Here is a 13,303-nt window from a genome sequence, read left to right as displayed (position 1 = left end):
TTGTGGTTTGTGGTTTCTTACAGAGCCTGCTCTGGTGGACCTCTACTACAGTTGCCTCTTAATGGTGACTAGGGGATTGCACTGGGAAATCTTTGGGAGGTTGGACTAGATGATCTCCAAAGGTCTCTTCCAACCTTGCTGATGCTGTGATTATCTGTGATCCACAGACTTCGATCCCTCTCACCTCTTTCTGGGCAACTGACAGACCTTGCTCTCTGGGCAGGCACAAGGCTGGTTGTTACCGTAGAGTAGCATTCTAGTTCTCCTCCCTTCAGCAAGGCTTGCTATGGTTGTGGACTTGCCCTAGGGTGGCGTTTGGACAAGGATAAGCTTGCAGGGTCCTCCTGAGCTCCTTGTCGTGTTGCTGAAGTTTCATTTGTTTGATCTTTTTATACAATGCTAACATACATGAATGCAACTACAGGAGAAAACAGTATTACAGTTTGTCTTACTGAAAAAGCAACAATGGGATGCTGGAATGRAAGAACATCTCCTGGAATTGTCCTATCACAGGTCTGTTCACACTACTGGATTAGCGAGAAGAGAAGGGGGGAGTTGACCTAGCTTGCTTAAGTCTGCTTTATTTTTCTTAAGAATTAGCACCATCTTGCTGGCTTGTCTTTTCACTTGTACAGCTGTTTGTTTGATATGTGGGTTTTGCTAGCTTTTGAAGGTGGTCTGTCCCAAGGTCTACCAGTTTGATAGTTTTGCTGCATTGTATATTTCAACTGCCAGTATCTATTTTCTATACATTGTAGGTGTGACTGTATATTTGGTTGCATGCATATATATATATCGCTGACACTATATGTCTACATTGAGCATACTCTGTTTTGATACTAGCACATTATCATACAGTGTGCATAAGCGTAAACAATTGTGATCTAGCTCTACTGAAAAGTATAGTTATACAGCTCAGGATACACTATATGAATAGTCACAGCATAGTGATTGATCAATGCATAGCTCAATAGTTTGTATTGTTTAATTTTTTTATTTGTGATGGTGTCCTTTTGTGTTAACGGTGTTCTAGTTGGACGGGTCACCGTGGTTAACGTTCCATGCTTGTTACCTTAGTAAAGGGTACCAGTGTCATCTTGCTCACTGTTTTTCATGAAGATACGACTGGGTAAGCCAAAGCCCAATTCCTGATTAAAATGATATGTATTTTGACTTTTATTTCCTGGACTATTTCTAACACTTATCTAGATTTTTGAGGTCATCCAGCTGCTTTACCAGCATCCTCCCTGCATGTACTATGAGCTTTTGGTCTGCAACATGTCCCATGTGTCTTGCTGTATTTTTGCTTCTCCAGCTGTGCATTTGCATACATGCAATAGCTAGCACGTGTTCATATGGTATGATTTCTATAACCGTAGATGGTATTTTGGTATCCTCTTTTGGGCTATTTTGATTTGGGCTATTTTAGCAATTAGCTTAATTAGTTTTAAAATAAATTGTTCTGTGAATTCTGAAAATTTCAGTAGAGGTGTTGTCAGTAGCTGTAAGTTGACACCTAATTTGTTTCTAAACCAGAGGCATTCAGCGGTCCGTTGCTTTTATATATGGAACACTTTCCCCTGTATGCCCTGTTTGACCCCTTTTACTGCAGTTCCCAACTTTCCATTACTTACATCTTTTTAATGATAAAGTGTGCAGCCTGTGCTTTGGCCAGAGTGCTTCCCATTGCAGGGTAGCAAGGGTTGATGCACACCAGGATGGTACATGCGGGCCTATCACGATGCCCTCTGCATGGAGTTTGTTTACAAGCAGGTGGTACCTACTTCTGTGACATCTCGTGTTATTTGAACAGTGACCTGTTGGCTTATAGCACTACTTAGTCCACTTGGAGCTGAGCATGAGGATGCAGTTCAGTTTCCACATTGTATCTCCCATTGCTTATACTCATTTTTTTTTTTTTTTTTTTGAAGTGCCTTGTCAAATCTTCTATCAGGCTACTTGTAGCAGTAGCATCACATCTAGCAGTCTGGGAAGGAGAAATCCTCTTAAAGTCTACTGGATTTGGCTTTCCTTATTCTTTTAATCCCTCCTCGCCACTGAGTAACATTTTTTACCCTGCTCTCTGCTTTTTGCGCCAGTCTTAGAAACAGTTCTGTTTTGGTTATACTCAACACACTGCTTGGGAGATAACTCTTTTTTTTTGCCCATTGCAACTGTTACCAGTGTCTGCACTGACATAACTGAGTAGTGAAATTTGTGTACATGGGTTTCTGCAGCTTTGACTGGGACAGATGAAACCATTTAAGCACTCCTTCTCCTTAGCCATGCTGATTAGATGGAACAGACTTTTAAAACTAAGCTTAAATTTGTAGCAGTTCTCTCTGGCCAGAAGGCATTGAACTGTTTAGCTCCTGCCTCTCTGGGCATTGTGGCTACTAGAGGAACAGTGTCATTGCAAGACTTTGAGCTTGCAAGTGAATTATTGGTCTGTAAGGTTCAGGTTTGTAAGGTTTGTTGTATTTTTTTCCATCTGCCTTTAACATCAGCTACATAGAGTGATAACCCACACAAGGCTATTACTCCTTGCTTAGACGTAGTCTGTGTTATGCAGCTTAGTTCTTCTTTGGCCTCCTGGAGGAACTTATGCTGGCATTGTGGCTTCAAATCTGTCCCTGCTTTCAGTACTTTTCTGCAAGATATCTTAAATTTGGCCCATACTACCAGAAAACTCYCTTACATTTGTCAGTTCCCTAAGTTTTATTTCCTGGTGTATTTCAAGGTCAATATATGGATGTATACCTCCTCTAGTGCCTGATCCCATCACCATTTGCATGCCTTAGCCAAATCTAAACCCTACCTGTTCTGCCAGAGGAAAAGGTTTCCTATAACTGCTGCTTCTGACTGTATTCCTCCCCAGTGTTTGTGCACATTTATAGGCCTCTCCAGCTGTCCATATCACCTGGATGGGTTTCACCACATATTCAGGGACTTGTGGTCCTGTGTCTAATACTAATTGTAGATGCTTTTCAGTGTATTCCACTGCTTCAGGGAAATATACCCTTCCTTACACTGAGTTTTGCACTTACCTCTTTTTTTCCTCAGGTCCCAATGATGATGTGGAGTTGTTACTAGTAAATGTTACACCCTGAACTTGTTCCAATATCCTTTCAGCTGTGTTCCTCGGAGTCTTGTGCTCTCTCAAACTTATTGCTGCTTGCTGAATCTGTGCCACAAATTCTATCATGGCAGGCCCTAAGGGGGTCTACAGATCCTAATACAACATTTAAGGCATTAAGCTGTCTGCTCCTGAGGCTGATACCTACCCTTATTATAGTCAGCTTGCTCATTCCCAGACGGCACGAATCCTGAAGCTACTCTTAGGTGTCTTTTAGGATATATAGACATCGGGACTTTCATCCGGCCTCTGTCAGAGTAAGACCTCTTAATGCCCTAATGATCCATCACATTCATCAGTCTGAGTCATCAGCTAACCAGAGAATCTTAAGCTAATGTGGCTGATATTATTCCCAGTCTGACATTGCAGTTGCTGCTTCAGATAGATCTATACAATCCCACACTGTTAGCCAAGGACATCCCTCCAGATTAATTAGCTACTCAATCCAAGTATCCATTTTTAGGGCACTCATCATCTTCTATAGCTTTAATCTGTTATATAATGAAGCCTGCTGTGACAGAGACTTGCTCTGTTCTTTGCTGGGCTCCATCTTAAGCCTTAGCTGTTTTTACAGTAGTCTTGGTAACTAGAGATGTCATTTATTTCTCTGGCTAGCTCCCTATATGATGCAGCTCTTTTTGCAGTGGGGCATATTGTGGAGGGGAATGTGCCCCTCCTAGCACTATTAGTTATTAGTTACAGACCTGTGTGGGTGTGGCTCTTCTTATGTGTTTCCATCCCAATCCTCTGAATTAGGGCTCTCCATGAGGGCTGTGGTGGTCCCTTCTCTATTTTGTAACTGTATTTTCCAGGCCATTGTCTGTCTCTCATGCTGTGTGTGATGATCCCAGAATGAAATGTCTATTCTCACAGCAACTCCAGTCTATCTGATTCAGCTTCTCCGTACTTGCCTGTTGCTCCTTAAAACAGCTGTTTAGCACTTCCTTCTCCTTCTGTATTCACCTTCTTAGAGGTCTCCATTGTATCAGCCACACTTGTTGCCTACCAAACTTAAATTTTTTCTGCTCAATTCTGTTTAATCAATGTTCAGTGCTACTTTTTACCCCTTAATACCAATATTTTCTCCTCTATTTTATCTCCTTTGTCCTCTTGGCTGACAGATAACCATGGCCAAGTGTTGTATGTATTGCCCTTCATTAGATAGGCTCTCCCCCACTGTTCCAAACTGCCTTACTGTTATTGGAGACTTTGAGAGGAAATACGTTTTGTGGGGTCAGTCCCTGCTGAACGCTACCTTCCTAAAGCTGACACTGTGTTGACATGTTCTGTTTATTCAAGTGAGACGCATATGTTTTGAAACCCTTACACCCTCATTCCCTCTGATGTACAACTCTGTAGCCCTGATGTGGTCTGTCCAGCTGTTACCAGACTTTGGCTCCTATTTTAGAGCTGAAGATGCTTGCAATCTTCTACCAGTCAGCATCTAAGTTTGCCATAGTGCTGCAGTATCTGTGACTTCGTCATGTGGAAAACTTAGAGCAGAAAACACRTATGCACAAGCTGCTCATTACATTTTTAACTTACTCAATACTTTACATTTGTCTGGGTTATCTTTTACAGTGTGATTGCAGTCTGCAGTAGCAAAAGGTGGTGAATAGGAAATCAAAAAGCAGTGTTCTTCTACTGAAGAGGAGGGAACCTGCTGGCATTTAGGAGGAGGCGTTGATCAGACATAATGACTTCAGATGAAGTTAATGCTGGAACTCTCTTCTCTTTTTAAACATTTTTTCCGGTTCTTGAGATGGCAGCAGCAAGAAAATGGGCTTCTCCGGTTTACACTAACATGTGTGTAGTTAAATGCTGGAGAAGTATTCTAAGTCTTACACAACTTGTGTTGTGCCAGAAGGCAAAAGTTAGGCTGCTCCACAGGCCAGAGTAAAGCAAGTCCTTGCAGTGGCAGTAGGATGGGAGTCTCTGTGCACTAAACCTTACTAGTGTCCAGAAAGGGTCCAGTGATTGAAAAGCTTTACATGCTAGAGTCTAGTGCTGGACTCTTGAACAAAGCACTGAATAAGAATATATTTTCTCAGGCCAGTTCTTGGCCTTAATGAACCTTGGTATTACTATGTCACTTCAGATACTGTCTGTCAGTTTGGTAAGAATGTTCAGCTTGACCCTAAAAAGAATTGATAGTTGGTTGCTTCATTAGAAAAGAGTATTCTTTTGCTTCTCTGCTGGGTCTGTAAGAGATCCATGTTAGCACTTTGATATCAGAACACTCAGTACTTAAAAAGAACTACTGAACAACATTTAACCTAGGAAGAGTAATCTGAAAGAGGCAAACATACTACTTTGCTCAGAGCGGGCTGTAAAAATAGCTCCTTCAGCTGGTCAAACTTGCAACACAATGAAAGAACTCATTTGTGTATGAACTAAATTAGCTTTTGCCAGTGGGAAACTACCAACCAAAGACTCTATATTCTTTAGCAATGCAGAAGTCAGCAGCTAAGAGCAACTTTTTTTAAAAAAAAAAAGTGTTGCAGATTGAAAATAGCTGTAGCTGATTAGTAGGAGAGGACCCTAGTTTCTAAATTCCTGGGATAGAAAGCCGGAAAGTGTAACTGACAAAGGGACTTAATAGAGGTATTTATAAGTAATCATTTAAAATCACAGCATAACCAAAGATCTTTTCCTTTTCCTCTCCTTCCCAAAAGGGGTGAATGTTTTTCTGTTCCTTAATGGTAAGCAATAGCTGCTTCTTGAAATTCTAGTTCAGTAAGATGACAGATTGAAGAGAACAGCAGTGAAGGCCAGAGTCTTATATCTTCAAGTCTGAATTTCAAACAGCTGTTCAGTGGACATTTTTGATAATAAGCAAACAAATCTACAGTGTACTGCTGATCATTGCATGTTTAGGGTAAGGTGACTGGAAGTAGATATAAGAAGCTGCAGAGCAATGCTTATGGTATTACAAGGATATGGAGTCAAGTACTGTGATTGAGAATTTTTTAAAATCACATGATCTCTGACACTAATATTCTGAGGTCCCCAGGTTTAAGAAATCAGAATAGCCTTAAAACACCACAAATTCCTGGTTCAAATATTTTTCCTTTTGTGTATGTTTGTGACAGTTTCTGGGATGGCAGAGAGGTTGAGGTTGCCCATTTCTTTCTCAAGCAAACTGATGAATCACAGAATGGTTGAGGTTGGAAGGGACCTCTGGAGAACATCTAGTCCAAACCCCCTGCTCAAGTAGGGTCACCTAGAGCATGTCAGACAGGGTTGCATCCAGGTGGGTTTTGATTATCTCCAGAGGAGGAGACTCCACAGCCTCTCTGGGCAACCTCTTCCAGTGCTCTGTCACTCTCACAGGAAAGAAATACCTCCTCATAGTCAGGTGGAGCTTCCCATGTTTCAGTTGGTGCCCCTTGCCTCTTGTCTTGTTGCATTGTACCACTGAAAAGAGTCTGGCCTCATCCTCTTGACACCCCCCCTTAAGGTATTTGTAGACATTGGTCAGATCCCCCCTCAGTCTTCTCTTTTCCAGGCTAAACAGGCCCAGCTCTTGCAACCATTCCTCATAGGGCAGACGCTGAAGTCCTCTGATCATCTTAATAGCCCTTCGCTGGACTCTCTCCAGTAGAAGAAAAAAATCCGAACTTTTAATATTAAAACAAAAATGTGGTTCTATACATGATTAAGTTAATCATTTCCACAACTAGAAAGAACATTTAGTATCTCCAAAGTTATACTGCTTACATAGTTTTTATCATCTTTCCAACAACAAAAAAACTGTCACATATGCAAGTATTTTATTTGGAAGTGGAATTCGTAAAACAATGAATTGAACAAGAAAGTCTGCTTAATTTTAAAGACTTCAAATGCTCTAATCTTATATTCTTAGGACTACTATATGGGATATTATGAGGTCATTGTCATCAGAAATGCAAGACAAGAAATATAAAGTCACAGTATGTAAAGGGATGCATTGCCTTTTTATATTATTTATATCAAGATAAAATTTTCAAACATTTAAACACTATTCTGAAATAAGAGTCCCAAATTAATTTGCTTCACAACAAAGAGCTTCTTCCAAACAAATCCAAAACGGGTACAAGATATAGCAAATACAACCCCATTTTTGTATAGACTTATSCAGGTCTAACAATAAAAATCAACTGATCTGTGGTCCTCCTTATTTATAACTAACAATGTAAATAGCTTAATGTGAAAATGAGTTAAATAGCCACTTTTCACTGTCAGCAGCATATAAGGACTTCAGCAAAGAAAGACTATAGTCCATGACAAAAGAAATTCGGCACATTTCTGGATATTTTTGTGACCCAAGTATTTATGCCTTTAGACTTCTGCAATATTAGGACTGCATGAAGTACTTCATAAAGCAGTAACAGACCATGGAGTAGATCTGTGTTCTGTGAAGTTACTCAATTTATGTTTTAAATAAATAGCAAGTTGAAGTTAAATAACTTTGCACAGGGTGCAATTTAACAGAAACCATTTGGTTAGCAGTTATTTGGAAGGAAACTTAAGAATCACTAGGGTTAATCAGTATAAAATCATTGACCAAAAAGAAACTAGAATTAGTCATCTTATTCTGGTTTTTGGAATTAAGCACTTTTATTTGCTCCTAAAAGCCATGTGCTATATATTTCATTTACTGTTATTAATAAACATAGCGCTACAGTTTTTAAATAAACTTCTGCAGTTTGAATWTTGGTATAATTATTCAAATTTAACCTGATTATTTTTGCTAATCTGATAGTGAGAAACAGAGCAACATATCCACCCTCATAAACTGTTCCAAGGAATACAGATTTTAGAATGTTTARAAGTAAATTATATCTTTCTTAAAGATTCCCTCCCCCTGTTCTTAGGTAATGTTTTTAGCCTGTATTGAATTTAAGCAAAAACATTCTATTTGAATGATTTATGTTTGGTCTTATGAACAGAACTGGGATGAGAAAGAAAAGGAAAAGACCAAGGAATTGTTCTCTTTGTAATGTGAGAAAAGTGGCCTATTATGTTATCGGGTACCACATTATGAAGAATTTAACTTGTGTTCAGAGACATTCCTAGCACATCACAATGACTTGGTTATTCATAGTGACAATAATCACTGTGAATACCTGCAACAAATAAGAAACTAGAAGACTAGTTAACAATACAGAACAATTTATATAAACTTAAGATACATACTAAAAGAAATCATGTTACAGTTTTTTCACATCTTCATTCAGTTTAAGACAACAGAAATCTTCTGCCGTATTGTGGGCTAAGAACACACCCAAGATTTGAATTTTACCAGCCCCATCTGTCTCATTATGCATTTCCAACAAAATTTATTTTAAGCTATGAACTTAAATGTTCATGTACAATTTTAAATCATGATTTGCAGAATTTCTATTATCAACTTGCAGTTAGTGTACAGTCCAATAGCTATATTTTAATTTTGACAGCTTCCAGTATGGCAGGGATGCTTCATTCTACTGTAACACGCTGGGTTATTTTTTTCACTTTTCATAGCCTAGTGGCACACTTACAGTTACTGAGTTGTCTTAAAAACATAGATTTGGATATCAGTTATAATGATGAGGACACTTAAGGCTTTCACTGAAGAGAAATTTAAATGCAGAAGGATATTGAATGACATCTGGCAGACTGCTGACCTTATGAGGACACACAGGTATCTTGAAATAGGAGGATATCAAAACTAGATTTTGGCAATATAGAAGATGTATTGTCCATGTAGTTCTTTCATAAGCTTTAAAAATACTCTTATTAAATAAGTTTTTCCTTAAGATCAGATAATACATGTAACCAGTAAGAGTCCAAGGGTCAGAATCTTCTTCAGTACTTAATTATTCTCTATGAGCTTTTTTTTTTGGCCTTTCTTCATAAGATTCTCCATACTCATTCACTCTGCTCTTATCCACAGGATAAAGCCTGGCAGAAAAAAAAAAAAAAGAGATTAGTTACATGCAATACTGTCTACCAGTTTAATGCTAGTTCTGTGCTACTTGATTTTAAAAGTGAATTTCTTTGTCATCCTACTTATTTTACAAGTCAATTCCTTTCTCATCATAGTCTGTATTCCCATTTGTGGCCTAAAAACACAGGTCTTAAAGATCAGCTACAGACACATCAGCTTCTTCATATTAAGACTTAATCGGTTGTCTCATAGCAGGGCCTCTCAAAGGATCAAAAAGCTCCCCTAAAGCTTGGTGAGAATGTTTCTCAAGCAGTCCAGGATGCTTCTCCCAAGCTGAACCTAGAGCCAAACCTCTGTCAGAAGTTGTTAGGCTCTTAATTTCTAAAACAACATCTTGAAAGATGCCCATTTTATGTGGAATTATATACAGCTAAAACTCAAGCTCTCATTTAGTATTAATGATTAGTTAGATGTAAACATCTATATAATCTGGTGTAATGTGAGCTTGTCTTAAAATTCCTGTTTGCTCCACAGATAAATATTTATTGCTGAAAACAAGAATACATCCTATTTATCTTAACTTAGGAATAATATTTCAATGGCTACTATATGTAGCCTTCTTTCCTTCTATTTAAGTAAATGAAAGCAGAATTTGAAACTTGCCAGATGCTTAAATTACTAGAGAATTTAATAACTTATGTTTGGAAACAGAGAAAAGCAGAGCAGGGCAATCCCTCACCAGAAAACATCCTGCGTTAGTGTCTTGCAGAGCAACTTGGGAAGTTTTCCTCAGCTGAGGCCTGTGCAAGCCCGTTGGCACAGTTTAGAAGCTCAAAACTCCTATGTGAGTTTGTGAATACCAGCTTATTTCAGGTCTTTGTCTTTCAAGTTACTTATTTTTGGCAGTGTGTAAAAGTGAAACTCCACCTGTCGAAATGTAGGAGCCTTGTTTGGGGAGGGAGAAGAGACAGAGAATTCTATAGGTACTGTGAGAAGACAAGTTTAGTACTTGACTACTCTCTTAGCATACTAAAAAGGTCCAGGAATACTTTCAATTATGGGAAGGTGCTTTTGTGATGCTTAACTTATTTGTATTGAGACTGCCTTTTCGGGTTCCCCTGCTCAGCTTTCCCATTCAGTAGGCACATACACAAGTACCATTACCCAGATCATGCTATATATATTAATTAATATTTTATAAAAATTCTGTTTAAAGTTTATTTCAAACTGTTCTGTAATTCCTTATAGCAATAAGACTGCAAGCATTTAGAGTGCTTTAAAAACTCTTATCAATATTAAAGAAAAGCATACCATCTTTGGTAAAGATAAACCAGGAACACAACATCATCTCTAAAGCATGCCAGCCTATGAGATGTTGGCATAGTGATGATAAAAGCAAAGATATCATCAATAAAGGTGTTGAATGCCTAAAAATGAAAGAAAAGCATACTTCAATTGGGTACGAAGAAAGTAATTTGTCATACAAAAGCTACAGGAAACAGGCTTTTTAGAACAATATTTTTCAGTATTAATTTCAGATTATGATGTATCTATAAGTAGTATTTAAGGGTTAGGCTGAAAAAGTAATTAATGCAAACTTTAAAGTGCATTCCTTTTATGAAGACTGTACTGCTTACTTTAAACCACACAATTACAGACAATGTGTAAACATGGTCCAAGGTGCAAGTAAAAAGGAAGTAGGACTACTTCAGGCAAATAAGAGTATTATTATGTGAGGGAAAAGCACACATTAGCAACTTCACTGAACTATTTAAAAGAAACAGATGAAACGTTATAGCTACCCATTACTCAAAATACTCAGGATTCACAAAATTTCATTTTCTGTGGGAAAATGAAATAAATTTGTAAAAAAGCTCTTACTCACTCACTCAACCTCAACTAAGCATTGATTCTGTTTTTGAAGCAGTAGTAAAATATTTTCCAACTACTTTTTTTGAATGAGAAAGTTTAAATTCCCAGACATCTGCTGCGAAAGCAATACAAACAGGCTCTGAGCTATGCACAGGTGACAGTATTTTGACAGAGGAGGTAAAGCAACAAACAGAAAGGTAACTCTTCTGGATCTGATCCTAGCCTATGGGGAGGGAGAGACATCAATACTTACAGTGTACCTGCTCTAGCACTTATCTGACGATGCAATAAACTGATTCAGATTACTAAAAACAACAGGAAAAAAGCCAAAGAGTATTCACAGCTTGGTTAAAAGACTGAATCTGCTTACAAGAACAAAGCAAACAAACAAACAAACAAATCACATGGCTTCTTCTTTCATTATTGGTGAGCTCTTAGTCTAGCTCACCTGTATAGAAATCTGTATCTTCAAAAGTGAGGAAATTGATGCATTTTCTAACTAGAGAAGGACTCACTCTTGGGGGAAAAAAAAAAACAAAGTTTATATGATGAGACAAAGTCAGTTCATCAGAGGAAAACTGGGATGTTGGAAAAGAAAGAATTCTGATCAGTTACAACAGGCAAGTTCTTTCTGGCAAGTCAAAACAAATCTGTCAATCCCAAGCGATCAAAGAATACAGACTGCACTTCTCAAGCCTGCACAAAGATGATCTGCCAGCAGAACAAAAGAAGCCGAAAAATTATAAAGCGAGGCCCTTCCAAGTTAACATCTGAGCCACGTCTTCCAGCAAAGGTGGAGAACACTCAACTCCCCACCCACCCTTTCAGGCACTTACGCAGCCCTCAAAGCCATCCGAACTGGTACCTGAAGGCAGCCCTTCTAACAGTGTTTAGAGTCACTGGTCTGCTTTTGAGTTTTTGAGATTATTTCATTTGAAGGTATCCCTGAGCATAATTAAAAAAAAAAAAAAGAGAGAGAGAGAGAGAGAGAGACTGCAGCAACAGAAAAGTAAGAAGGATCTCATCTGTTACCAGTCCTCTGTACCAGAAAGAATACTTTACCTAGGTAACATTTTTTGTATTCATAAATAAATAATAATAATAATAAAAAAGGTTTCCTTGAGAGAGTATAAACTCCTAGAGTTCAAATTAAAGGGGAAGAATGCTTTACCTGCTTAGGTGAGTATCAAAAGTGCCAAATCACACCAGAACAGGGAAACATGCCAAACTAAGACATTCAGATTTTATTTAAATGTACCCCACAGTGAAGTCACTCTAGTTTTTTGGATTTTAACAGAATCTTCAGAAGCTCCTAAAATATTCTTTAAATAATTGTAACAAGCTACTGAAATGAAATCAATTCACTATTTTGAGAGGGGGCTTGAAGACTCAGTTAGTAGTAGCTCTTTCCATTGATTAGAACCAAATCCCAGAACACAAAAAGGTTTCTCTCACCTCCAAAAACAAGCACACACGAGACCTCAGACTACTCTTTCCACTATTCAAATGCAGAAGACAGCAAGCAGCTTTAAATATTCACTAGCAAAACTAAGTTATCTCCATCCAAAGCCTAATAGTTAAAAATAATTTTAAAATCATATACTTTTCTACATACACACAAGCCTTTGTTGTGGGTAGCTTCTGACATCTTTTAATAGGCTCAGTAGAAGGCTATTCAGAAAGTGCATTTTACTGCTTTGAACACAACCTGTGTTGCCTATTCAACTGCTGAGGTCTCTGCATAGTTACAAAGCATGTATTTTGTTTCCAAAGTAAAGCTGAAATTGATTCACTAATATTAACTAATAATATAGTTCGTCTTTTTCCTTATTAGGAGACAGGCTGATTTGCCTACTAAATAGCTGAAAGGCTAGAAATTCATTTTAATTTCTGAGCCATATTTACATATTGCGTACTGTTTAGGTGCTATCCTGCTACCAGGTATATTTCAATCTGTTTTTCTTGAGTCCTTTGCAATTCTTAAAGATATTAGGAAAACAGAAATTGTGGCTATGGCTGCAGGCTCAGAGAAATGCAAGAACTATGAAAGGCTCTTAATTTCAAAATTTCAGTTCCTTTGTCCCAGATTATCAGCTCAAAATTGCATACTATGTCTTTGGAAGCTTTTAACACTGCTTATTTTAAAGCACTATGTTCTGCAGAATGTTGATATATTAGTGTGAAGGGAGAATGAATTAAAGCTTTCACATGTGGAAGCACAAAAGGGCACACTGATGGCACCTGGATTAGCATGTTATCAAGATCCCAGTGTATCTGTGTGTAGCTTCTCAGGACACAATTACCAAGAACACAAAGGGCAGTACAAACAATCCTAATGACTCACTGAGGTGGGACAGGATGGAAACCAAACACCTAAAGGATAA

The 13,303-nt window shown here is 38.2% G+C and overlaps 1 protein-coding gene across 3 annotated transcripts in view; it reads right to left on the bottom strand.

Moving 5' to 3' along the window:
- Window positions 1–6,892: 6,892 nt before the first annotated feature.
- CLPTM1L (CLPTM1 like) overlaps window positions 6,893–13,303 on the bottom strand; it is a 31,233-nt gene continuing 24,822 nt past the window's right edge. The window contains exons 16-18 of one of the 3 annotated variants that reach the window (XM_085318659.1): window positions 13,264–13,292; window positions 10,359–10,474; window positions 6,893–9,061 (exon numbers count right to left, since the gene is read on the bottom strand). In XM_085318659.1, the coding sequence (XP_085174785.1) occupies window positions 9,033–9,061; window positions 10,359–10,474; window positions 13,264–13,292 (174 nt within the window). In that variant the 3' untranslated portion in view covers window positions 6,893–9,032. Of the gene's footprint in view, window positions 9,062–10,358; window positions 10,475–10,848; window positions 10,890–13,263; window positions 13,293–13,303 lie in introns of those variants that run through there. The other 2 variants (XM_085318658.1, XM_085318660.1) reach the window with 2 other exon arrangements.

This window comes from Rhea americana, unplaced genomic scaffold, assembly GCF_003343005.1.
Source record: "Rhea americana isolate MKP2758 unplaced genomic scaffold, rheAme1 scaffold_55, whole genome shotgun sequence".
Taxonomy (NCBI): domain Eukaryota; kingdom Metazoa; phylum Chordata; class Aves; order Rheiformes; family Rheidae; genus Rhea; species Rhea americana.
The sequence above is the reverse complement of the archived record's forward strand: the minus strand, read 5'-3'. Positions and strand labels throughout refer to the sequence as shown.